This window comes from Pan paniscus, chromosome 13 (assembly GCF_029289425.2).
Source record: "Pan paniscus chromosome 13, NHGRI_mPanPan1-v2.0_pri, whole genome shotgun sequence".
NCBI lineage: Eukaryota > Metazoa > Chordata > Mammalia > Primates > Hominidae > Pan > Pan paniscus.
This window is the reverse complement of record NC_073262.2, coordinates 64,894,921-64,922,815: the sequence shown is the minus strand read 5'-3', so window position 1 is coordinate 64,922,815 and position 27,895 is coordinate 64,894,921. Positions and strand designations below refer to the sequence as shown.

The window sequence follows — 27,895 nt, the reverse complement described above, 5'->3', positions numbered from 1 at the left end:
TAAATGAAGGCAAAAGAGTCTACATATGAAATTTACAACATGTAATAGAGGGTAGAAAGTAAGGGAAGATATATTCTCGGGGGAATTATTCAAAACAAGCGAACACAAAATCTGTCAAGTTGGTTTTTTTTTAATTCAGCAAATATTTATTGAGCTCCCATGCTATGTCAAGGACTGTCCTAGCAGCTGAACGTATAATAGTGAGAAAAATCAATCACTGCTTCTACTTTTATGGGTGGAGACCTATGTCTTATACAATTCTTTGCCACATAAATATAGAGATGAGAAAAAATTCATGTTCAATAAATTTAGATAAATGTTGAGAAAACAAAAATCCATATGTACAAAGAATCAAAGCTTGGATTGAAAATTCTAAGTAATCTTTATGTTTTATTCTTATTCTAACATGTGACTTAATGCACCATCTCAAAGGAGACACATTACTTCACTGTGTTTATGAACACATGGTCATATTTAGCAGGAAGAGAAGAATGCTTAATTTGAATTTCTCTGAGTATATTGGGGATGAACTTAATGTACCCAGCCTGACATCAACATAATTACACTTTCTAAGCCCTGGATACATGACATATGATATGGTTTCAAAGCTAACGTGAGGTTAGGAGTAATCATCCCAGCCCAATCTGTGCCTGAAATCCATTCCCACATACATGTAGCTGGCTTATCTGAATATGTTATTCATACATCCATTCATCACTTCTTGGGTGGTGGTGAGGATTATTCTCATTATGGCAATTAGTAGTACAATTAATACATGCTTAAAATTGCTTTACAGATTTTTTGAGTCATATGCTACGTTCTCTATATCGATTGTTGGCATTTATAGCTACTATGCACTCATATAAAATTAATTGCTAACTAGGAAGTAATATGAAATATAGTATCAAGTCCAACCTTCCTGGATAAACTAAATTAGAGGTTTAAAGGAATAAATAATTAATTCTTAGAATCTTTTTGAGAACTCTGATAAGATCAAAATGCTTTTTAATGATATGAAAAGGAAAATGAGTAGGTATTTAAAAAGTAATTTGAAACTGTTGTTTTTTATGTTTTATTTATTCATTGTTCAATATTAGTACAAATTGCACTTATGCTTTTAATTGTAACAGTTCAGTTATGGAGCTAGGCAATAGACAAAATGTTCAAGTATAATTGATGAACTTCATTAAACTAGAATAAAAGTAAAGCTCAATTGTATATACTAATAGCCTTGTCTGGAACTGTGTTTCTCAAACTGTGGTTTTAGTAGATATTCAGAAGCAAAAATTCCCAGTGGACAAATCTGCTTGGGAAACATTGATCTAAAACATTTATCTGAAAAATACTGATGAGTTATGATAATGCTAAAAGGTAACATGTATTGACTGCTACCATGTGCCACACATAGAGCTAGATGTTTTAGTTGAATTATCTCACTTGATTTAGACTTCTATGAAAATGAAGATTAATTATAGCTATAAATGTCTTAATTAAGCATAACACAAGTAAGGAAAATTATATGCAAAGATGCTTAAATAGGAAAAACTATGTCACCAGCCATAACTGAAGCATTATTTATACTTTTTAAAAAATAACTAAGGTTATATGCATTTATTGAATTAATATCAAAAACGTTCTTTAAAAAAATTGTTATCTTGGTATTTACAGTAAATGGACTTTATACATTTTTAAATTTTCCATCTAGATATTCAGGATTGTGTAAGCACAAACTAAATGTGTCTCAAGTGGAAAATAAGTTCCACTGTAAATAGTGTTATAACTTTCCCTTTATTACATTAGAATCAGATTGCAACTTGCTTTTAGGAAAGTTAAATAAAGTTGAATTAAATACAATACTTGGCAATTATTTTAATGCTATTGTAGTAAATGGTCTTTTATTCACTGAATGAGAATTACAAAATCAATGGTATGAATTCTACATAATACCATTTCATTAAACAGAAGATATTTCATTACAAATAACTGTATAGTGTACACAACCTTGTTTAGGATGCACAGATAACACAGAAAGATAATTATTTAAAAAATAGAATAACAATTCTATTAAGTATTCAGTGTCTAGTTGCAAAAGGGCTCACCAGCCACTATTCTTACAGCCATGGAATAAGTTGCTGCAAATTAAGGAAAGAAATAAACTCATGGTCCTAATCAAATGTGTGGAGCATACATGCATCAATGTAAATCAGTTAAAACAACAGAAGATGTTATTATTCCACTTTATTATTTTGCTCTTACTACATACATAGCAGAACTTAATGTAACTATAAGGTTAATAGAGAAGGTTGAGTTTCAGATTTCAAAATCTAGCATGGTATAGCTGGAAGAGATTGCCAACACCTTCTAGTCCAGTACCTCATAATATGAGTGAGCAAGCCTAGGCACCAGAGATCTACTTACCAAAAACCACGCAGGGAATTCAGAAAAGGCACACATCTCATCCAGCCAGCCACCCAACCAGCCATCCAGCCATCCAGCCATCCAGCCAGACTTCATTTCATGCATTCATTTGTTCAACAACTATTTATTAGATGCCTGTATGTGCTAGACACTTGGGATGTGCTATGAGAAAAACAAGACATGATTCCTGGCCTTATGGTAACTGTTTTGATTATACAGAGGGAGGTGGGAAAACAGTAATCAAATAATCACTCAAATATACACACGATTACAAACCAAGAAAAGTGTTCTAAAAGCAAGGAACATGCTCTACAGAACTGTATAAAAGGAAACCTGATCTAAACCAGGGGGTCAGAAAGGGCTTCTCAGAGGAAGTATATAGCTTTTGGATTGAGCATTAAAGGAGAGAGACTAGAAAAGGCTGTAGACACCCTACAGAAAGAGTATTTGAGGAAAAGAAAGACTGGCTTGTTAGTGGCTAGAAAGTAATGAGAGAGGAGCAAGAAGAGCTGGCAGGGTAGACTGCCCCACACCAGCCGGTGTCTGTAGTCCAACCAGATCATCATCTGTGGTCTTTACTGGAAGAGTCATGGAGGGCTACGAGTTTTATAGCAGGATAAAGTTAAACAGCTCCCATCTTTGACAGCTTTGTTCTCACCTGGGCAAATACCAGATTCATAAATGGCATTCAAGGTATAGGATCTTCCTATAAGTTTTAGTGGCCTGTGGAAGGGGTAAGGTGGGAGAGATGGAGAATGGCAATATTGATAAAAAAAAGGGCATTGGGCTTTGGTTGCCTTATTATCTGTCTGGTGTATCTGACTGCTTCAGGGCTCTGTAATGAATGTTTGTTCTGAGAATAAGATCATGTTTGAAAAACACAATGGTTTTGAAGTATTCAAATATAGATTGAATTTGTTTGTGGTTTGTGAGCTGCATTAGATTAGTTTTTCTACAGAAAACCCTCTACTCTTGGAATTTCTAAGATATTTTGCATAGATCAAGGGGTTTTCTTTTCTTTTGGTCTACTTTCTTTATATAAAAACCCATAGTATGAGAAAATTACCTACATTCATAATGTCTTTCTTGAGATTTCTGAAGGTAAGGGTTCTGGCCAATCTCATTTGACCAACTGGGATGCTAAAATACATCATTGATAAATCAGTTGAAATCTGAACCAAACCTATATGAGGAAATACAGTGAGCTGCATAAGAGACTGGGATTTTAGCCAAACCTACATGGTCTGTAATCCCAGCTCTGCAAGGACTAGAGTTGTTGGAACCTCATCTCATCTTCCTTCTGGAAAACCTTGACAACTCTTCACTGCCTGAAGAATCATGCCCCAGCTACTCTGCATGGCCTTCCTCTGTAATCTTTATCTTCCTCTACAGTTTCCAGCCAGTTTTCCCTTCCAGGCAGTGAAACTACCTCCCTAATTCTTAATTACTGTATCTACAAAAAAGGAGATACTACTATTAATAATAATAGTTATGATGATAGGAGTTCAACAACCACTTAGCAAACAGCAGATCTTATTACTATATAAGAAAGAACAGATGAAGGCCAGGCTTAGAATTTATTTGAGTTGTTAACCTTCTTTTTAATAAGGATGTGTTTGCTCTTCCCCCAAAGTTCATAACTCTGAAGAAAATACAATGAGAGCCCTCACACTGAAGGATATTTTAAATGGAACATTTTCTTATAAAACATTTTTTCCAAACTGGATTTCAGGTAAGTGCATTATTTATCTTTAGGGATTTTTTATGTATTTTTGTTTGGTTTTTATTTTAGTGCCAATACATCTCTATAGTAACTGAAGCCGTATCAGTTGAAATGTACAAAAAGAACAATTATCTGAATGATTCAAGTGCTCAAAAAAGCGCTTTTGACAAAACCATTCATACTGGATTTGCGCCATAATAATGAGGCCAATAGAGTTTTAAATAGAGAAGGAAAAGTTGAAAATACATTGTTGAAATAATTTGAACTTCTGTAATCACTTTTGAGAATGGTAGATATATTCCTATTTAGGAGAAGTCACAAAAATTTTACCAAAAGAGAAATTCCATTATTAATCTGGATAATCTGGAAAACAGACAAATCTCAATCTGACAATGAACCCTTTAAGGGTCATGAAATTGGTATTTTCATACAGCTTTTCAAAATAGGATGTTATAAAGCAAATCTAATCAAATAAATAGTGAGATCAACTAAATAGTCTATGACATTTTAGTTGAGTATCTTAAGTGTCACTGAACAAAATGGAATATTTTAATTTTTTCTCTTTAGAAAATAAAATTAATACAAAGTGAGTTTTAAGTTGAACCAAACACAACTTAAATGTAATTTATGTTTATTACTGCAAAAGAAATATACACTTCAAACTAGTTTATCCCCTTTGTAACCCAGAGAAAACAAAATTGTGTTCCTAAGCACCCTGAATCGGCTAAAATAGGGCTGCTGTTTGCAAATGTGGCATCTTTGTGTGAAGTAGAACAAAGCATTCTACCTTCTTCCTCTACCACCAACTTACTATTTTACATATCACAAAGCAATATGTACTGGACAGAGAGGAAAAACAAAGTAGGTCTGTGAAATAGAGAGGTTTCTTTTGTTAGGAATGTATTTCATGTTAAGAGAGATCATTTACATTTTGTTTTCTTTCTTGTTTAAAGGACAAGAATATCTTCATCAATCTGCAGATAACAATATAGTACTTTATAATATTGAAACAGGACAATCATATACCATTTTGAGTAATAGAACCATGGTATGTATCCAACATCATCTTCCCCCTCAGAAACCTTTGCCCACTCTTCATTGACCAAGAAACAGAGTTCAAAGTCTTAGCACCTGATCTGGACACAACTTGCCTTCCCAGCTCCATACTCCAGTAGAGTCTTCCTGTTCTGTCTGCTAGTCCCATTAGACTACTGTCTTTGCCTTCTTGTAAATCACCTAGCATCTTTCCTCCTCTTTGAATATAGTATAGCATAAGATAGGAGTTAAGAACTCAGTCCTTAGTGTCAGCCAATTGAGGTTCAAATCCTGGCTCAGTCCCTTACTGGTGGTGAAAGGTTAGGTAAGGGGTTTCACTACAGCCATCTTACTATGCCTCGGTATTTTCCTTGGTAAAGTAGGAATAATAATGCCTCTTTTGGTTAATAAAAGAATTAAATGAAGTAACATTTGCAAGTGCTTAGGGCAGTGCCTAACATAGAATAAGTGCTTAATAAGTGGTAGCTATAAAGTATGGGCACTTAACTGTTCTGTCCCACTGGGCTCCCAGTCCTCCAACTTTCCCCACCCTGAAAAACCTACTATTCTTTCAAAACCAAGTTTAGATAATACTCTCTTTCCCTTTGCAATCAATAATCCTCTCATTTGAATTCAATCATTTCTTTCTTAATAATTTTGCAATTGCTATATTGAATCTCTTTTATAGAACATCCTAATTTGTAGTATGTTACTCCTTAGAAAGTTTATGTTTCTTGAAATCACAAAGTATATATTATCTCTTGCATCCTTCTCCCATAGTATCTAGTAAATTTCTTTGAATTATAGTTAAGTTCCACAAAATATTTTTTTCAATTGCATTGAAAGTCTATGCATGTAGGAGTATGTTGATAATATAATATTCTTTTAAAACTACAAATTTACATGGTTCTTTGTTATCTTTTCTGTATTCTAATCAACCTCTTCATAATTTCAGAAAAGTGTGAATGCTTCAAATTACGGCTTATCACCTGATCGGCAATTTGTATATCTAGAAAGTGATTATTCAAAGGTATCAACTATTTAATTTGGTTATATCCAATTGTATCTCCTACTAATCCACAAGGTGGTTTAAAAAAGTGAGAGAAAGCAAGAGTCTGTCTTTATCTCTAAATATTCAGGCCCTCGTCACCAATAATCTTCAGCATGATATGTTTCAATCTTATGGAGCTTGTTTGTTTTAAGCGTGAAAGCCCTTTAAGGAACAGAGTCCAAAATAATACTTGCATCATTTATTAACAACAGCACAAACATACTTAACAAGAAAACAAAGAGCTTTAAGAAGAATTATAAGCTAAATATTCTTATTCATTTTTTAATTATTATTTTTAAAACTGTACTCAAAGAAAGGCAAGCATTTTGCATCAAAAATACATGTTGAATGAAATTCTCTTTACCCAATTTTAAAGGGTATAATTAGAATGAATTATCCAGATGCAGGGTAATCCTTATAGGCTGTGGAAATCATTGTGGTTTTACTTCAATACAGGTAAAACATGAAGGGAAAATTTCTGGGGTAGAGTATGCAAAGATAAGCTTTTTATGTTAGGAAATTTCTTTGGGTATGCTTTTTATGGAGTGAGGGTTGAATCACTGCTGAGATTAGTTCTGGAACTTGCACAAACGGCACAAAAGTCCACAGTAAGACTCTTTAAATGAAGACTCATTTGGAATTGAAACATATTCTTCCTAGTGCCTTGTGAAAGTAGTCCTTTTATAATTCTGAACTTTGAATTGGATGCTATATGATTATACATTATTGATATAAGCTTTTTAACAACTGCAATTTGTTTTTTGTCTTTCTTCTTTCTGACAGCTTTGGAGATACTCTTACACAGCAACATATTACATCTATGACCTTAGCAACGGGTAAATCACCTCTGTTTATTAATACTACTTAAATCTAATATCTAGAATGTTTTCATTCCAAACTATGATTTGGGGTTAAGAAGACTTTATCTTCTTAATTATCTTTGTTTCTTACTTTTTAGTAATACAGTATATATGTACCCATAAAGCTTACAAAATTCAAGAAAATACTTATATGGGATACCCACCTCTTTATTTGACTAATATTTTGTATTTTTATTCACAATATAGTTTTGGATTTTCTGTTTTTGAAGATCAGATTAAACATGTGCTATTTATGGAAAAAACATATATAGGAAAGCACAAAAACATTCTTGGAAATGAGACACTATTTTTAGGAGAGTGGCTATTTCACTGATGGGAGGAGGAAGGGCGGGAGAGAGATGTAGCATTAGTTGTGTCTGAACACATACTCCATTAACTGTTTTAAAATTAATTATTATAAAAATGACAAAATATTAAAATTATTTTTAAAATAGAAAAATATCTGACGTGTAAAATACTAAATGTTCTTTTGAATTTAGTTGGTAGATAAATTGTCAGATAAGTACCATTTTCCATATATATATATATACACATATAAACTGTTTGAAACATTTACCATTTAAAAGAAAAAATTAAATGAATGTGCAGATAGGCGAAGGATTGACAAAGAGAATTTCTGGCAGCAAGAAGAATATGTAAAGGCCTAAAATGGGGAGGGAGAGCATTGTGCGTTTGGGAAATGCAAAGTAGGTCAATTTGTTTGAAATTGAGGGAGGGGCCTGCTGACTAGTAGGAGGTGGTGTAAGGTTGGGGAACAGCCAAGGCCAGGAAGCATAGGCCAAATAATAATGAGGAAATAATTAAAATGAGTTTAGATCTTTCTTTCTGATGACAATAAGGATTCATTCAAAGGTTTTAAATGGAAAATGACATGATCAGATTAGCACTTTAGAAAAATCACCCTGGCTAAGTGTGGACAATGAATTGCCTTAGCTACTCATCTTAATATGATATCTTGTTTGCTGTTATATAAAAGGGGAAATAATTATATGGCTTGAAGAGGTACTGAAAAAAAATCTTCTGGTCTATTTCCCCTTTTGTCTAGCAAGAGCACAAAAATTTTTTAAAAAATTATCTATCTACTTCTTTCAAATTTTCAGAAAAGAATTACTCTGATAAACTGTCAAATTAAGAAACAGGAACTGCTTTTTAAAGTAGAATCTAAAATCCATCTAATGCATTCTGAGTCCTTCTTGTCTCCGAATCCATATCATCACCAAATTTAAGAAATATTTATTGAGCCCCTTCTATGTGAAACACATATAACAATGAGATGCAAATGAGCTTGGGGCACCAGCTCTACTCTTAAGAAACATTCAATTAGTGAGTGGGGAATCTTAGTCTTTCAGTCCAGTTTCTCAAAGCTCTCATCATGTCTTTGTTTTTCTTTTAATCATTTTGAAATTCTTTTGTGAGGCTCGCCAAATTGAACAGCATTCAAAAAGATGATAATCCTAATATTTTAATCATGGGTTATGTAAACTTTATGGCCTAAAATCTCATTAAACATTTAGATTCTCTGCAGTGAATTTAATCAAACCACTGGTTTTGTTTGTTTCTTTGTTTTCTGCACAACTATCTAGTATTTCAGATTTTTTGGTGGGGGGGTGGTCAGGTAAATACAGCATAATTTAGGAAGTGAAGGATGGATGGCAAACTTGTTTGAGATTCTAGGCATCGCTGAATACCACCAATTTCAAGTCTTTTATGTGCCTTTGAAGACTCTATAAAAATCTAGCATAGAGAAAACATGACTACTGGTTTCAAGCTAGGTAGGCAAAACTGAGGAGATGAACGCCTTTGTAAAGCATCCTCCCTCGCCTTTTCTCATACCTTTAGTGACTCAGAAAACAAAATGGCAGCTGTGATGGCTTGAGACATGCGCTGAGATTTTTAGCTTAGTGCTGCTTGTGTGATTGCATAGATAATTCCACTGTATGTAGAAAACTGAGACAATGTTACAGTATGAAAGGTAACATGAGCACTAGCTTGAGAACAAATTGTAAACCAGGTGAAGAATGTCTTCTTCTTTTTTTTTTTTTTTTGAGACAGGGTCTCGTTCTGTCGCCCAAGCTGGAGTGCAGTGGTGTGATCTCGGCTCACTGCGACCTCCTCCTCCCGGGTTTAAGCAATTCTCCCGCCTCAGCCTCCTAAGTAGCTAGGATTACAGGCTTGTGCCACCACTGCTAATTTTTGTGTTTTTGTGGGGACGGAGTTTCTCCATATTGGCCAGGCTGGTCTCGAACTCCTGGCCTCAAGAAATCCGCCGCCCAAAGTGCTGGGATTACTGGCGTGAGCGAGCCGGCCAGGCCTGGGTCAATCTTTTAACTGGGCTCTTGCATCCCTTTCAACATGTTCCCGATCACCCAGGGGCCTGGTGCTCATGTACTGCCCTCTGGCGGCCAGGACTCTCATTGCAGCACCAATGGTCACTTTCCATGGGAATCACTCTCCCCACTCAAAACTATGCCATGTTCCCTTGCTACTTGCTAGGTCTCATGCAGGCACCTAAAAAGTTACATCAAGGCAGTGTGTGTTACAGATCTTCACAATTGTCCAAATATTAAAAGAATGGGAAAGGCAGAAATGTCAGGCACATGTTAGCTCCAGGTTGGAGAGCTTTTTTTGGAGGGGTTGGGCAGGAGTCTTTTTTGAGGCTCTTCAAATTGTGCTTGGGCGGCAGGTCTTGCTCTGCTTTCCCACGAAGGCAGTCTCGATGAAACTGTTAATACAGTCTTCAAGATGACAAAAGTCAAAAAGTAAGCATGACATCCTACGACTCTGTAACACTTATAAAATTTTGTCTGAATGCATTCTTGCTGAAGAACTACAAAAGCTCCACAATGCAAGTCACTTGAGTGCTTGCAGAGTGACTCTAAGCATCAAAGTGAGAGTTTTGGCCAATAGACTATTTGAAATTTCCCCATGGGTGGAGGACTTTACAAGCTTAAGGCATACTGCCCAGTATACAATCCGTTTTTCAGTTTAGCTTGAGATCAGATGTTCCTTTCCTTTTCTGATTTCAAGTCAGATTCCTGGGGAGATTGTCAAATGGCATCTTATTTTCAAAAATTTGAAATGCATATGCATTCACAGAGATGGGGGTTGTGAATGAGAATGTAGAAGAGCACATACTTAACTTCAGCACAATTATAGAATTTCAGAGCTGGAAGGCACTTCAGTGACCATTTCAGTCTAGTGTGTGCAAATTTTACAATCCCAGGGGTTAAAAGGACTTGAGTTTAATTCAAGGTCTGCCAAGAACTAGCAATGTGGTCTTAAAAAGTTCTATCAGCTCTCTAAACCTCATATTTACTTTCTATAAAATGAGAGGACTGTATTAGATAATTTCTAGAGATCTTCTCCACTTTGACAGTCTGTAAGTATTTAATCCATTCACCTCACTATAAAGGTCAGAAAACTGACACCCAGAAAAGTTAAGTGACTTTTAAGTAACTACTGGAAGAACAGCAATCAACACCTATGTCTCCAGTTCTTCATTCCTGCATTCTTTTCATTAGGTTTGTGGGTGCAGAGGGAATGATCCTTAATTTTCATTGTTTGTTTATTTTTTCTGTTCAAACAGATTATTATTATTTTTTTGCATTAAACAGCAAGGTTTGTTGTTTTTCTTTCTTTCTTTCCTTCTAGAGAATTTGTAAGAGGAAATGAGCTTCCTCGTCCAATTCAGTATTTATGCTGGTCGCCTGTTGGGAGTAAATTAGTAAGTGTTTAAATTTTTGAAGTGTTTAATCATGTAAATAAAAGAGGAGCCATTTGATTTTGGCCTTTGTTAAATTTCCCTGCCTGAAAGAAAAAAAAAATACATTCATGACTATTTTAGTGGTTAAAAACGGGAAGAGTTTTGATAAATTGAAACCCATCTGAGAATTCCGCAAAATCTCAAGCTCATGGATAGACTTCTTTAAATATAGCAGTCAAAAACTTTATCCTTATACTCAGCCAGAATGCGTTGTGCCAGAAAGCTCAGGAAAAATATGGTTTTCACAAGTTTCCCAGACTAGCTTCAGACAACATGAAATTTGGTCCAAGCTCTTATTTAAGGACTCTAAATAAAGATTAGATCTGGCTAGCTATTAATATTCAGAGATTTATTCGACTTTCTGTCAATATACATAATTATTTATTTGGGGGTAATGAAACAACTAAGAAAATAATAGGCTTTATTTTTTATTTGATTCAGACTTTAAAATTCCTAATTGATGTTAATGTGAGTTGGTTGGATTTTTTGACCTATTAAAATGGTATTTTAGTTGTGAATCTTTTTTGTATCTTTATTACCACTCTGTTTAAAGGTATTAGAGGAATAATTAAAACAAATATACAGCCTTCATTTAATTTGTTGTGGAATTTCCCCTTACCACCACTTTTAGGCATATGTCTATCAAAACAATATCTATTTGAAACAAAGACCAGGAGATCCACCTTTTCAAATAACATTTAATGGAAGAGAAAATAAAATATTTAATGGAATCCCAGACTGGGTTTATGAAGGTAAGCTGTATTCCTTTTCTACTGCTAATGCTTTAGGCTTTTAATTTAAAATAATTTCATATATTTAGTAAGATTTAGATGAGTAGTATCTTATTTCCATGAAGGGTAGCATTGCTGAAAATTGTCTCTAGGTTACGAATAGGGCATACGTATTTTAAAAGAACAAATTCTTGTTATCAGAAAACTGGTAGAATTGATTCTCAATAACATCACTATGAAGTGGTAGTAATGATTTATAATCCAAAAAAGTATATGGTCCTCAGGTGCTGCATTAGTACATTTTCTCATGTTTACTTTTTTTTTAGAAAAAATTTTTTTTTCAAAACTAAACAACTGTGTATGTTATCTTATGGGAAAATATTTTTACTTTCTGATACTCTGTTGATTTTGTTCTCATTCTAGGTCATGTAGAATTCAGGACTTAACTGGACTTTAAAGAGACTTCTAGTCTCTATCTATTTATCTATCTATCTATCTATCTAAACTAACTGTGTTTTTGGTTTTTTTTAACTCTTAGGAGGGAAATGTAACTTTCAATGTTTATGTCACTCTCCAGTACAATTATAGTTCTTTCTGTTTTGGCTATCTTAGGTGACTAAAAAACCTGAAACTGCCCTGAAAGAAAAAATTAATTAGTGCCAACATGTTTATTATTTATTTTAAAAATTACATTTCTGATTAATGTCATTTTCTAACAAGGCTAATTGATGTTTGATATAGAGTGAAAGGGTAAACTATTCCTCTTAACTCAGATTATGTAATTTTTTAATAACCAAAGTATGACATATGTCACATCCACATTAAATAAATTATTTCAGTTGATAAATAGCTATTTAGAAGTATTTACAATGATTTTAAGAGTAAGATGTAATTATAGTTAATATCCTAGTACTTATTTTTCAGAGGAAATGCTTGCTACAAAATATGCTCTCTGGTGGTCTCCTAATGGAAAATTTTTGGCATATGCGGAATTTAATGATACGGATATACCAGTTATTGCCTATTCCTATTATGGCGATGAACAATATCCTAGAACAATAAATATTCCATACCCAAAGGTATGTTGAATACTTTCAGCGATGCTTTCATTTTCCTGGTATCAAAATGAGCAATGATTTACCATGAGTAAAGGTGGGATCAACAAGTTTGGAGAGCTTCTTATCCTTGAGCATTGTAAGGCAAACATTGTACTGTGCTCTATTATTTATGTGGACATCTGTTGCTTTGGACATCTGGTTGTGCTGGATGAAGTAGTCTTTGCAAAATCTATTGCAGAATCTTTGAAAAACATATGGTCTTGATCATGGAGGAAAAACAAGCTTAACTTAATTTTAATTTTTTTCATATTTCATGCTCCAAATTCAGGGTAAAGTTCTGTTTTGCAATTCTCTCTTGAATTCTCATGTAAATGCAAACTAGAATATGAAATACAAATGCTGAATTTGATGTTCCTGTCAGGTAGAAGCAGGCATGGGTTATGGTCTTTTCTGGATGTACAAGATAGGTTAAATTTATAAGTCTCAATTTCTCCCTTGAAGGAAGTAGACATGGTGTGAACCCATAGTTTTTGGATATTTAACATTGTAGAGTTGTTATACATTCTTTTTATTGAGTCTCACGTCTGGAGGGAGGAGACCTGAGTGTGCAGTAGGAGAATGGTCAGGTCTCAGTGAAGAAGCATTATATCCTAATTTCAATGTAAAAATGATATCAGAAAAAATGGAATCAAACTACAAATTTACCTCTTGCACAAGGAATCGGATGCGATTTTAGAATTCACTTCTTTGTTCTTTGGATGCTATCGCTTTTACTTGCCAAGGGGAATATTGTCGTGGCTGGACACAGTGGGTCCCTGGGTGACAAAGACGGTTGGATGTGGTATACACACAAGTGAATTCTAAGCAAGCCAAAGTGGCCATAGAGAAAGAAATAGAATTGCAGACAGTGTAATATTTATGTTAAAAGTCTAAAAGCTGTGTAAAAACTCTAAAAGCTGGAGATGCTTAGGACAGGCCTCACATTTTGGGGGAACCCAGGATGTAAAAGAACTCAGACCTTTGGGAGGACCTATGGGAACAGGAAGAGTCGGGGAACCCAGAACTGAAGAGTGACTGACACTGATTGGGAAGTTGGGACCCACATTCTCATATTTCCTTGAGGCTTAAAGTTGCTAAAACATCTGGCGTTAGGTGGAGACGTGGGACCATTCCAAAAACTAAGGGAGTTTCTGATAAACTTGGGAGTGAAACGGAGGTCCTAAGAGACACTGAACAGTTCTTTGGATGAATTCAAACAGCACTGAGTCATTACATACTGTGCACCTACATTTCATGAATTTAAATTTTATTACAACTCCAAGATTCTCTCTTTCTACAGCAAAATAACAGAGGAACTCTAAGAAACTGTCTAGGTATGAGCTATACTGTCATGTAAATTTTAAGCATACAGTAGTATAGAAAGCACAAAACAAGAAAAGTATAAATCTCATGGATACTTCATTTGGAGGTGAAATTTCCCTAACCTTTTGGAGATGGTGGCAGTAATAATACAAGCAGGTAGGAGACTGAGCATTTGGTGATTGTCCTAGACCAAATCATATGGCAAAAGCAAAAAGTATCTTTCATTTATTTTTCTTTCCATTCTCCTCTCAAATTAATCACCCTCTGAACTCTCCTTGGTATACAGAGATATGATTATTATTATAATTATCCCAATAATAAAAATGAGAGAGATCTGTCTTGGAAATCAGAAAAGAGAATATGGTTCACAGAACTGCATTTTCATATCCAAAATGATTTTCCCTATAAATTTTAAAGCTCTCTCATTAGGCAGTTAAAACACATAGTTTCACTCTGGTTGACACAATATTTGTAATTGCCCTGCAGGTAAAATTGAAATGAGATTCCTTGTCGTGTTATAAATAGAATGTATTCCACAGTGATATACATAAGATTGTTCGCTTAGAAAAATATATCTAAATTCCTAAAGTTTCTTTAAAATGTTGGTGATAATTGGAATTTTATAAGCTTATATATCTCAATTTTCTTGGCAGGCTGGAGCTAAGAATCCCGTTGTTCGGATATTTATTATCGATACCACTTACCCTGCGTATGTAGGTCCCCAGGAAGTGCCTGTTCCAGCAATGATAGCCTCAAGGTAGTTCATCTCAGATGCCTCCCATCTTTCTATCCTATATTCTAGTGCGTTTATGCTGTGCATGCTAGAAGCAAAAACAAATAAGTAAATAAGAGTTGCACACAAAGCTAAAGACATACAAAATTAAAATTGACAAATAAGTTTCCTTAATTGGTTTTTCAAAATTAGCCCTTTTACACATATAAACGTGACCTCGGTGACCAATCTCAGTGAAACTTGCCTCAGATGTACAGATGTGAACTTGGGACCAACAAGCAGACAGTAAAATTCATGTACGTCCTCACCCTGGCTTCTTTCAAGTTTGGCTGACTTTATCTCAAGCCAGCGTTTGTGGATCTATGTGGATCACATGTGTATGATAAATAAGAGAAGATAAGCTGACCCTCTCCAAAAATTAGCATTTTTCACAATGAAGCAGGCTATTCTCATTTATCTGGTTTTAGAATTGTCTAGAGATGAACTGTAGGCAGGCAGGGACGTGAAGGATTCTCACTTCCCCAGCATGATGCCCTATGTCTGATTGTCTGACTAGTCCAGAATACAGTGACCTTCAGTCAGTCCTCTGTGGTCTTTCTGGTTGAAGTGGCTAAGGGGAAGAGGTGCCCAGGCCCTGCCTGTTGGGCTTTCTTAACAGTTCCCCATGCCTAGCGGGCCAATCTTGGGTCTTCCCCTTCTGCTTCATGAAGAAGAGCCAAGCTCAAATGACTGATCACTAATAGGGAAAAGAACCCCATGAGAGGCTTCTACTGGGCCTTGCTGAGTCCACTCTTGTATAATCAAACATGACTTTATATTTTTGAATTATCTGCTATTCCCCACCCTGATCGAGTCGATGAAAACTTGACTCAATACATCATTTTTTTTTAAAGTGTCATTCTCCACAGGTGGCAGATGAAATGAGCATAACACAAGGAGTCCAGAGGCTTGTTTGAACAGCTGTAAAATACTAACAATAAAATAGTAGTAGCAAACGTATTCTGAACACTCATGATGTAGCAGACATAGTTCTTAAGCGGTTTAAGCACTCGGCCAATCTTTACAGCACTCTTTAAAATAGGTAATATTATTATTCTGATTTTATATAAAAATAGAAGAGTTAAGTAACTGGCCTAAAGGTATATAACTATTAGGACATAAAGCCAGGATTTGAGCCTGAGGTCCCTTCCAGCTCTGTGATTTCCTTTACATTAATTTTCCAGAAGTTTGTGATTCATTTTATGTTGATGTTCTCTACCTACTAGTTCATCCTCAGAGTCATGGAATCATCGTTGCCATTCACTGACATCTAGTATGTGCCAAACATTATTTGAGTTATTTCGCATACATCATCTGGGATTTATTCCACAAGTCTGAATTTCAATACCTGACCATAGTCACAGCTAAAACTTAGCTTCCAACATGAATCTGCTGAGAGACAAAGATTATCCTTTTATCACACTTGTCTCTCTCTCAACTAATTATAAGGTGAAAAATTGAGTTTACTTGTGCAAAATGCAAGTTTAATGCTTTTTTTCCCCTCTGGATTGATCAGTAGCTTTGACATTATGTTTTAAATTCTTTTCTAAAATGTTAAAATCCAGAAACGGGGAGAAAACTCACATATGAAATGATTTCATTAGATGAAGAAACTCTCATAGATATTTTTTTAAGTAAGTAGAGATATTTAAACTTTCTCTCCAGAGAAAGGAATGTTTTGTTTGCCTTACCTATTAAATAAGTAATGTATAATAATGACATATATCCTTTAGAAAACAAAAATTAAGAAATTATTTGTGTGTGAAACTGGTTTATGGTTGTGACTACCTGTTTCTATTTTATTTGCAGTGATTATTATTTCAGTTGGCTCACATGGGTTACTGATGAACGAGTATGTTTGCAGTGGCTAAAAAGAGTCCAGAATGTTTCGGTCCTGTCTATATGTGACTTCAGGGAAGACTGGCAGACATGGGATTGTCCAAAGGTAGGGTATATTAAGATCACAGATATGTATTTCTGAAGATCAAGGCACAATAGTGGGGACTCATCCATAGCTAACATTTTATGTTGTAAAGCCAGGATTACTGCATTCAACTGCCAACTGCTTTGCAAAAACGCACTCAGTATTCATGGGTCCATCATTTTATTGAATAAATAGGATACCTTTTATTTTCTTGAATGACTTAAACCTTGAAATTGAATAGCCAAAAAGAAAAAATGGGACAACATGACATTGGGAAAATCAGATATCTGGTTCTCAATTATAATGGTAAACCAGCCTTTTGAGATTATAACATTGGCAGTCCAATAAAAAGCAAAACAATGCAGATGAAACCGTCACATGGGTCTACTAGATAAATATATGTTTTAAACAAAAGAACCAGAGAAGAAATGCAAATGGGGCATGTTCTATTCAATGTTAAAAATTAAAAATGAAAAATTCTAAAGGAAATGGATATTATCAAAAGAAAGCCAGATATTCTGTTTTTTTGTTTGTTTGTTTTTTGGTTTTTTTTTTTTTTTTTTTTTTTTTTTGAGATGGCGTCTCGCTCTGTCGCCAGGCTGGAGTGCAGTGGCACAACCTGGACTCACTGCAACCTCCGTCTCCCAGGTTCAGGCGATTCTCCTGCCTCAGTCTCCTGAGTAGCTGGGACTACAGGTGTGCACCACTAGGCCCAGCTAATTTTTTTATTTTTAGTAGACACGGGGTTTCACCATGTTGGCCAGGATGGTCTCAATCTCTTGACCTCATGATCCGCCCGCCTCAGCCTCCCAAAGTACTGGGATTACAGGCATGAGCCACTGCACCCAGCCCAAATATTTTGATTTTAAAATCAAATGAGAATTACTGAGAATGTGACATAAGATATTAGATCAAATTATTCTGTTACCTGGTTATCTTAGGACAGTACCCGATATGTACTAATTTTGGGCAGAAAAAGCCTTTAAAACTAAGCACAGATTTATTGTTGAGTTTTAATTGTTTCTATTACTCAAACTCAAACATAATCTGTTGAATTAATGAGTCAGAAAAACCACTTAACCAATGTATAAGCTTTAAAATAAGCCTGTTCTTAATTACTCACATTAGAATCTAAGAGATACAAAATGTTTTCTTTAAATAGGATATTTGATGGGTACATTTCATGAGTCTTCTAATTATGAAGAAATGTTTCATTAAAACAAATATAGAATAATCATATTTTATAAAGTAAAAAGAAAAGCACAGAACAATCAAAGTAAATCACTAAATTTCATCTAGAAATTAGGACATTATGTTTTGCAAGAAAAAAGTCATATGAGTCTGTTTGGAAATATATCAGGACTATAATAGTCAACATTACTCAGGCTAAAAATATTTTTTTAAATCACTACTGTGTCTGTGAGAGGCTCGACTAATTTTGATGGAATATGCTAGAAGCGTATTTTTATCTTATATATATTTTGATATACAAAGCAGGATGATTTTGGCTTTAATACAGTATCATAGGCAAAGAAAGGATAGACTAATCTTGATTATGCTAGTTAATTAGAAACAATTGGTCTGGTTAGTCAGCTTTGGGTGACTATATCTTTAAACTTTTCAATGAATCTAGCTATTAGGGACTATTGCTTTAATTTTATTAGTTTGAACATAATGAGATTTATAATTTAGACACAATTTTTAGCTCCTAAAACTAGGAATTTTAAAACTGTGATTGCTTTGAAATCTGAAATTCTAATTTATCAAAATCTGAGACAACTTTAATCCAAACTGACAGAACATTTAAGATGCTCATTCAATGAGGTGTGGAAGTCCCTGGAATATAAACTTTAGTTTTACAGCCAGAAAACAGTGCTTAAATTTAGAATATCATGTTTGAATAACCTTAGAATTTCTAAACACCTCTGTTTCAAAATAGTTTGATAAATACATGCAACACATTTTGAGATTTGAGAACAACAGTGTCGAATTTCCCAGAAACCATCCTCATGACTGATGTGTGTGTGTGTGCGCACACACTTTGAAAACAATATTTAAGGTTAAGTGACCCAGCAACATTTTATTCATGCTGAGAGTCATGCCCCAAACCAAGAGGCAAAGGAAACTGGCAACAATGACTTGTAATAAAATTATATTAGTGAGATTTATTAAGAAATTTATAGTTAGGGGAAGAAACATCTTTTATATTATGCTTCCTCCTCTGAAAAGGGAATTAAAATTAATTTTACTTTTATGGCTAAAAATAATAAATCCAAAAATTTCACTATTTTTTCCAAGTCTTATCTTACTTGTTCTCTCTGAGGCATTGGTCTATCCCTGTAAGAGAAAATCCAGACTGTGTTCTTAAAATTTGTTATTCCCCTGCCTTTTATGACAGTACACCCTCTCATGGTTCTCCTTCTGCTTCATTGACTGTTCTTTTCCTTTCCAGCTCTTCTTCTGACTTCTCTAGAAATCTTATTATTCTCCAAGTTAATGTATTTGCAAGGTAGGCTAACTGCTATAACAACAACATAAAAACCTCCAATAATGCAGTGGGTTAATACAGTAGAAATTTATTGCACATTCATGTAACCATCCAATAGTGAGTCCAGGTAAGTGGGGTATGGTGGGGGTTAGGGAATGGTGTACTCTGCTTCATACAGTCATTCGGGAACCTAGGTGATGGCATTTCTGCTAACTAGCTTCCAACACTATTCCAAAGTTGGTCAAACCTGAGCATCAACATCCAGCTGAGGGATGGAGAAAATAATGAAGGGTAATGTAAGAGAGGCTTTTATGGGCTAGGCCTAAAAGTAGCATGAGTTATTTCTGTTCACACACCATTGACTAGAACTTATCAAATAACCACGGCCAACTGAAGGAAGGCTGGGAAATACATTTCCTGCCCGTATCCCTAGCAAAAAGAGGAAATGGTCTGCTGATTATTCTGCTGTCTGTCTCAACTCTGTACTTACTCACTTTGGGTAATTTTAATCTATACCAGAGCTTTTTGGTATACTTGCCAATAACTCTCAGACTTATTTCTGAGGATTTGAACTTTTCAATATGTGTGGCTTCATTTTCTCTGTTCTATTCTCACTGCCATGAGCTTGATTAGAGTCTTTATCATTCTTTTCCCAAACATTATAATAGCCTTCCAGTTGGTCTCTCTGCCTCCTTCCCTCTTACCCACTTCTAGTATATCCTCTGCATCATGTTCATAATTATATGTTCCAAATTGTGAATTGGAAGACCTTCAAAGGACTTACCAAACAGGAGAAATTGAAACTTCTTAGGGTGCCATAAAGTTTCTCCAAAATCTTGCTCATAAACATGCATTCTCCTTCATCTTCTAACTCTTTCCTGTAGTCACTCTCCACTCAGCCATACTGAACCATCTGTTGGGTGACTAAGCTGGTCTGGTCTCTATGCTATTTATTTTACCTAGAATGTTCTTCTTTTTCTAATTATTTGTCTAGAAAAGTCTATTCATTCTTTTAGGATTACTAAATGTTTGTTCAGTAAATGATCAATTACATTATGCTAAAATATAACCCAAAATAAGATTCAGTGCAGATTTTAAAATTTTAGCTACTTCATAGGACCCAGAAAAGAAAGAATTTAACTTAAACTCCACTGTTTTACCAACACCACATCAAGTGGATTGTGCTGGGCCTCCATAGATGTTGTGATAATTCCAAGTCACTGCCTCATGGAAGATTTAGGCATAATTATTAAGGATCTACAATAAAATTACCCATGTATATACAACAGTGCTGTTATATGAGATTTTTAATATTGTCCTTTTAAACTCAAATTTGAAGTTAGTTGACTAGTAATGGTATACTCTGATCAGGCAGCTTAACTGTTTCCAAATGTCCAGATTACATTTAGGAAAAAAATGTTCTCCTAATACTATGTTCGATGTGATCTTTTGTCTTTTAGACCCAGGAGCATATAGAAGAAAGCAGAACTGGATGGGCTGGTGGAGTATGATTTTGCTATCTTTTTCTTATGTTTTAATGAAACTTGACAGATTCTCAGCTATCAAAGGACTATTTGCAATGTACCCAAACTGGCACGACTTATTTTCATAGAAAAAATAGCAAGGTATAAAACACATAGGTAGTGATCTCTTGAGTGATTTTGTGCCAGACAATTTCAATGTCCTTCTTTTTAGAATTCTATTGAAAATAACTCATACTCCTCATGTCCCAATTTTAAGTTTGTCAACTGAATCCTTGGTATCTATAACTAATACTACTTTTTAAACAAATACAATGTAGATCATTGTTCAAAAGGAGACAAAATCCCTGATCTGTTAAAATCATCTTAATAATTACTAGCCATTTAAATCCAAAAAAAAATAAATAAATTGGGTATCCTTGTAATTTAAAGACAATCTACCTCTTATTAAATTTCATATAACATGTACTAAATTTCATGTATGTATACTCCTTCCAGTATTTAAGTAATGATTTGGTATCAAATAGGAAAATGTGTGTTTGTTACTTGTGATCATTTATATTTGGAAGTTTAGGATAGGTTTATTCAATAATTTATGAGGATTTTTAATGTAAAATAATGCTTGAGGTAAATAGCAGTTGTATTTTATATCGTATATGAAGAATAAAAATTAATACAAGAGAATAAGTGAAGGTTAGTAGATGCTGCCACTTACCACAAACACATAATTCAATTCAATTAGTATTTGAAGAGGAAAGGCTACTTCTCTAAGATTTGGACGCATTATGCAATGAAAAAGGAAACTCTTAGGACCTGGTTTAACACATTAGCCCATGATCCAAGGACAAAAAAAAGTCAGAAATCAATTCTAAGATGATAAATTATATAAAAATTTAAACTCAAATTGGCTGGGAAGAAGATAAATTGTAAAGTGATAATCTTCAAATATTAAAAACTCTTAATTGTACACTTTTCTGGATCCAGTTGATTTTGGCTTACATGCTATTTAATTTATACTCCACCTTTAATTAAAGATACTGCAGTTTTATTCATTAACTAGGGAATAGTTACTTTATTTATTATATACAATAAATGTAAATTACACTCTGAGGTAACAAGATAATAAAGATAAGTATGTAATTCAGAAAAAAAAAAACCCTCCTATTTGAACTCACTTTTCCTACTGTCCTAAATATCACAGGAAAAAAAGAGGAGTAGTATTCAGTGAAAGAAAAGTATTCTCTAAATTTTATGTATTCTTAATCAATCTGAATCTCACCTTTCAGAAAGGTAATTCTTAGATTGGTATTTGAAATTTTGAGGAAAAAAAATTAATCTACCAATTCACTCCCATTACAAATATTTCTAGTAAAGAATGAAGGGAAGAAAGAATGCTTGAAAATATTATTTAGTCATGTTCTCCAAGATGATAATATAACTAGATTTACTATACAGTTATATGAATAATGTACTTTTATAATTATATCAACAATAATACCAACAACCCTTTCAAAGACATTATCTTGAGCATCTATAAACATTTATTTTGACAATGCTGCAGTGTTCAAAACACTGAAACACTTTAGAATGCATCTTTTGAAAGCTCATATTTATAAGCATCTTCAGTATCTTAATAATTTAAAAAATCTGTATTGCACTAACCTTGCATTCCCATCAAATTGAGCTGAATGAATGAATGAATTGCCTGCAAAGCTTTAGAACTTTTTTTTTTTTTTTTTTTTTTTTTAAGACAGAGTCTCACTCTGTTGCCAGGCTGGAGTGCAGCGGCGTGATCTCGGCTCACTGCAAGCTCCGCCTCCCGGGTTCAAGCGATTCTCCTGCCTCAGCCTCCTTAGTAGCCGGGATTGCAGGCGCCCGCCATCACGCCCAGCTAATTTTTGTATTTTTAATAGAGACGGGGTTTCACCGTGTTAGCCAAGATGGTCTCAATCTCTTGACCTCGTGATCTGCCTGCCTCGGCCTCCCAAAGAGTTGGGATTACAGGCCTGAGCCACCGCCCCTGGCCCAGCTGTAGAACTTTTTTAAAAAACACCCTCAGTGTCAGGAGATCGAGACCATCCTGGCTAACACGGTGAAACCCCGTCTACTAAAAATACAAAAAAATTAGCCGGGCATGGTGGCGGGCGCCTGTAGTCCCAGCTACTCAGGAGGCTGAGGCAAGAGAATGGCGTGAACCTGGGAGGCGGAGCTTGCAGTGAGCAGAGATCGCGCCACTGCACTCTAGCTTGGGCGACAGAGCGAGACTCTGTTTAAAAAAATAAAATAAAATGCCCTCAGTGGAGGCACATATGTCTCCTTTGAGAGAAGATGAGGTCCTTACATTAAATCAAAAATCATTCCCAACTAAATGGCATGAGCCACCGCGCCCAGCCCAGCTGTAGAACTTTTTAAAAAAAATACCCTCAGTTGAGGTACATACCTCTCCTTTAGGAGAAGATGAGGTCCTTATATTAAATCAAAAGTCATTCCCAACTAAATCTAGAGAGTAAATGAGTTACTTATCTGGGACATGTGATTTTGTGCCAGATCATTTTAATATTCATAGTTTTATAATTCTATTGGGAACAACTTATTTTTATGTACTAATCTCAATCTCTTAGCATGTATTCAGTAGTCAGTAAAACTTCTAAATTCCAGAAGAGAAATTATCAAAAATTATTTGCAATGATTGTTTTCAAGAGTCAGTTTACACTCTCCCAAGGCACCTGCTTTAAATGGATTATTAATTAGCTTTTGTAAGTTCTGACATGCCTTTTGAAAAAGTCTGGCCACAATTTTATATAGCCATAACTCATATTTCATAATATATTGTATATTTAATAGCTTCCTTTGACCTATAATGAAACTAGTGACTTAATAAAATTAACCAGAAAAAACTAGAAATGTGTATGTATTTCAGACATTCGTTCAAGTAACATTTATAGGGTCTTTAGATAAAGTATACAAGCTAGTCGTATTAGTATAAATTTTAAAAGCTATTTTTGATATGTGGTTTCTTTTGAGTTTGTCAGAGATATTTAAAATGGAAAAAGACTCTCAGAAATCACCTATGAATTAGAAAAGGGAGACTAAATGACTTGCTAAAAGTAACTGATCTGTTAGTTGCAGGCACAGAACTAGAAAATAGGTTTCCTGCGAACTTTACTTACCACTTTTTCCTCCAGCACGGACACATCCAGTCCTTTAATTTAGGATTAATAACCTAACTTCTTTTTTGGTATTAATCAGTAAAAATAACAACAAAATTGCTTTTAAAACATGTTTGTTTTGTTTTGCTCTGTAGAGGACAGAAAAGTGAAGAGTTAATCAGAGGAACCTAGTGCTTCATTCCTTAAATTTGGAGAACAAGCACTGAAGGCATCATGCTTAGACTGCAAAGTCACATCAATTATTTTAAAATAATTTAAGCAACACACTACACCGTCTTTAGGCGGCTGGCAAAATCCCTTGGTTCAAAAAAAAATGAATTTTCTTCTTGATGCTTGAAAGCTTGTTCTTTTGACCGAATGTGCACTCAGTTTAGGGCATCCGCTTTAGGTCATTTAACAGCTATGGCAAGATATTACATGGCGGTAAATAATGTCACCTTCCAGGTAAAATATTTTAAATGGCTTTGCACTTCATATAGAGATGAGTAATCTATCAGAAAATCTAAGCATAATAAAGAAACCAGTGTAAGGGCCTCATTAAAACGGAGGACAACTTAGTGTGGGTGCTTATCTAGGGTCCAGGTGTGACTTGCAAGAAGCACTTAACTCAGAACACTTTATGGGCCTAGCTCTAGCAAAATGAATGTGGACATATTTCACACTCTCTTTACCTCACCCAAGTTACCTGTTCATCTAAAGCAGCTGTCTTCAATGTGTGCAATGAAAGGGGAGAAGATAACAGTCTTTGCTTATCAGAAATATTCTTCCTGTTTGCCTGATTCTAATATCTTAAAACATAACACTCTGCCCTGTTTTTTTTTTATTTTCAATAAAAATGGGATGCTAAGTTTAAATCTAGAACAAAGCCCTTTAAAAAGTCCCTTAACTAACTGACTGCAGCTTGCAGACAATTTTTCTTTTTACTGTGGTACCTTAAAAAATGTTGTGATTCAGGTTTTATTTTAGTGATTAAGGCAATGTAGAACCAATTTTTGTGTTTCACAATGAGGAATAAGAAGGAGACATAGGCCAGGTACAGTGGCTCACACCTTAATCCTAGCACTTTGGGAGGCCAAGGTGGGTGGATCACCTGAGGTCAGGAGTTCGAGACTAGCCTGACCAACATGGTGAAACCTCATCTCTACTAAAAATATAAAACTAGCCGGGCGTTGGTGGTGCATGCCTGTAATCCCAGCTACTTGGGAGGCTGAGGCAGGAGAATCACCTGTGCCCGGGCGACAGAGGTTGTGATGAGCCAAGACCACGCTATTTGCACTCCAGCCTGGGCAACAAGAACGAAACTCCATAAAAAATAAAAAAATGAAAAATGGGAGACATCATGCAAGGTTACTATTAAGTATGTATATTATCATTTAGCTAAGAGGGTGAAACTTCATTCTGAAATGAAAGAAGGATTTTGTCAAAGACTTATAGTAATAAAATTGTACCCACAAAATTGTTAATCAGAGTTTCCTATTCCTGTGCCTCTTGGTTATTAATTTCACTTGGAAGCATTAGTCTCAATATGCAAAATCCTACCAAGGTTGGTCTTATTATTAATGAAACTAATGTAGGAATCATGTAGAGGCAGCTGTTTCTCATTATTCCATTTTTTCATTTTAAAGAAAACTTTAGACAAGTTAAAAGTAGTAGAGTTTATTTGAACAAAAACAATTCATAAATCAGGCAGCACTCAGAACCAGAAGAGGTTCTGAGAGTTCTGCCCAGCAATGTGAGCAGCCACCTTTTATAGGCCAAACGCAGAAGCAAGGTAGATAAACCACTGGTTGGCTACACTAGGAGTCGGCCTCATTGGGTCATAGAGTGATGAGGCATCTACCTTATTTGGATGTGGTGTGATATGATGGCTGCCTATGATTGGCTGAAACCCTTTTGCTGGACTTGTAGTTAGGTTTTGGTTTGTATATGTACTAAGCTTGTGTTTCATTATATAGGAACTCAAATTATAGAGACAGCCTCAGGTTAATGGCCTTCTGCTTATTTGATTTGACTGATTTATTGATTCTAGGTAAATGTGGTGAGACTTAGGGCACTGTATTCGTTTCCTAGGGCTGCTATAAGTTATGGCAAACTTTGTGGCTTAAAACAACAGAAATTTATTCTCTCGCCATTCTGAAAGCTGGAAGTCGGAAATCATGGTGTCAGCAGAGCTGTGCTCCCTATGAAGACTCAAGAGAAGAATCCTCCCTATCTCTTCCGGCTTCTCATGGCTCCTAGAAATCCCTGAGCATTGTTTGGTTAACAGCCGTATCACTTTAATCTCTGCTTCTGTCTTCACATAGTCTTCTTCCCTGTATCTCTCAGTGTCTCTTTGTGTCCTCCCCACCTGTGAGGACAGCAGTCATTAGAGTTAGGGCCCTCTTTAATACACATCTTTACTTTCTCCCTTGATTACATCTGCGAAGACCCCATTTCCAAAAGGGTCACATTCTGTGGCTCCACGTGGACATGAATTTTTGGGGAACTCAGTCCACTAAAGACATCACATCAAATTAGTTGCATTTTAATATCACACAATTATAATTATTTCATGAGAAATAATGATCGGTTGCATCAAAAAGGCATCAGATATGAGGTCATCATTAAAGGAGCCTACAGTGACTTCCTCCACTCTCTTCTTGCTCTACAATGGGTCTCACGTTAGGTCTCACCAGGATAGGTCTTTGTAGCTAAAAGATACTAGTAGCTTTTTGTTGTTGTTGCTTGATGCAGTTCTCATGTGGAGGGACACCAACTAGAGAGAGCTGCCTTTAAATCTGCTCTGCATGATGTAGAGTAGCTCTTTCCTCATGGAATTCTTTTAATGATTTGCCATCATTTCACCAAACAATGACCAATGGGGAAAAAAAGTCAGCAAATGTAAGACAAGTCAATTAATTTTTTAATGGGAAAAATATGAAACTATTTTCTAAAATTTGGTGTAAGAACATTTGCAGAATTTCAGTTATATCTATCATTTAGAATGTTGAGGTGTGGCTTGTTCTGTTTCAAGGCACACTAAAGAGCCTAGCGTACCTTAGGTAGTTAAATGGTTCCCAGCAAGTTCTGCATGGGGTTACCTGTTAGAGGTCAAACTAGGGCATTGAGGTCAGTCTGCAGTCGGCTTCCTGTGCTCAAGGAGTAAACCTCCCCCAACATAGGCAACTTTTTTCTCTCAAGTCCAGAAGCCCCTCCTCACCATTAAAAACTGTGGCTAGCAAGCCATGATTTTTTCATCTTTTAAATGTCTTCATTGAATCATTGGTATTACGTGCTTGGCATCAGACAAATCAAGAATTAAAAGAGGTATAGTCAATGAGCATCAGACTTTGGTCAAATACCTCATTTTAGATTTGGTTTGGTTAAATATCAACATGCGTTTGTGATTCTTTTAACTCCGTTTCAAACCACATAACCTTCAACTTAGGAATTTAATCAAATTAAGCATTGTAAATCCAGGGGTATGCAGTAGCAGCCAAGCAGTGGTCAGAATGTTCAAGTGCCTGTCAGAATCACTACATGAGCTGTTTATCTGAAAGAATGGGATTTCAGATGTGAATGACAGAAGACAGAGGAGGCGAGACATTCTGATTCCTATAACTATGACCATACGTCGCTTTTATATATTAAAACAAAATCTATGGTTTTAGTTTGGTTTGTCTTTTGAACATAACCTCTGCTAATTTTTTTCAGTTCTTTGTTTCAACACCAGTTTTCAGCTATGATGCCATTTCATACTACAAAATATTTAGTGACAAGGATGGCTACAAACATATTCACTATATCAAAGACACTGTGGTACGTTCCTTCCAAGATTTATCTCCTCAAAGATCATTCACTTGAGGTTGCTCAAATAACGCTCAGTTTCACACAACATAATGTTTGTCTTTTTATAGGAAAATGCTATTCAAATTACAAGTGGCAAGTGGGAGGCCATAAATATATTCAGAGTAACACAGGATTCACTGTAAGTATTGCACGAAGCACGATGCACCATTCAGGTTTTAATTGGCACCGATGGACATAAATGATACTGTA

The 27,895-nt window shown here is 35.1% G+C and overlaps 1 protein-coding gene and 1 long non-coding RNA gene across 5 annotated transcripts in view; one reads left to right on the top strand and one right to left on the bottom strand.

The window, feature by feature from the left end:
- FAP (fibroblast activation protein alpha) overlaps positions 1–27,895 on the top strand; it is a 74,655-nt gene that overhangs the window by 14,640 nt on the left and 32,120 nt on the right. Inside the window, exons 4-15 of one of the 3 annotated variants that reach the window (XM_024927941.4) lie at positions 4,052–4,150; positions 5,095–5,189; positions 6,132–6,206; positions 7,011–7,063; positions 10,760–10,832; positions 11,503–11,623; positions 12,527–12,681; positions 14,676–14,779; positions 16,604–16,739; positions 20,667–20,711; positions 27,551–27,655; positions 27,754–27,824. In XM_024927941.4, coding sequence (XP_024783709.1) covers positions 4,052–4,150; positions 5,095–5,189; positions 6,132–6,206; positions 7,011–7,063; positions 10,760–10,832; positions 11,503–11,623; positions 12,527–12,681; positions 14,676–14,779; positions 16,604–16,739; positions 20,667–20,711; positions 27,551–27,655; positions 27,754–27,824 — 1,132 coding nt within the window. The remainder of the gene's footprint in view (positions 1–4,051; positions 4,151–5,094; positions 5,190–6,131; positions 6,207–7,010; positions 7,064–10,759; positions 10,833–11,502; positions 11,624–12,526; positions 12,682–14,675; positions 14,780–16,603; positions 16,740–20,666; positions 20,712–27,550; positions 27,656–27,753; positions 27,825–27,895) is intronic. The other 2 variants (XM_063595202.1, XM_063595203.1) reach the window with 2 other exon arrangements.
- LOC103786518 (uncharacterized) overlaps positions 14,725–27,895 on the bottom strand; it is a 56,330-nt gene continuing 43,159 nt past the window's right edge. For both annotated transcript variants that reach the window (XR_004670189.3, XR_004670188.3), the window contains exon 4: positions 14,725–14,843. This is a non-coding gene — a long non-coding RNA (uncharacterized LOC103786518). The remainder of the gene's footprint in view (positions 14,844–27,895) is intronic.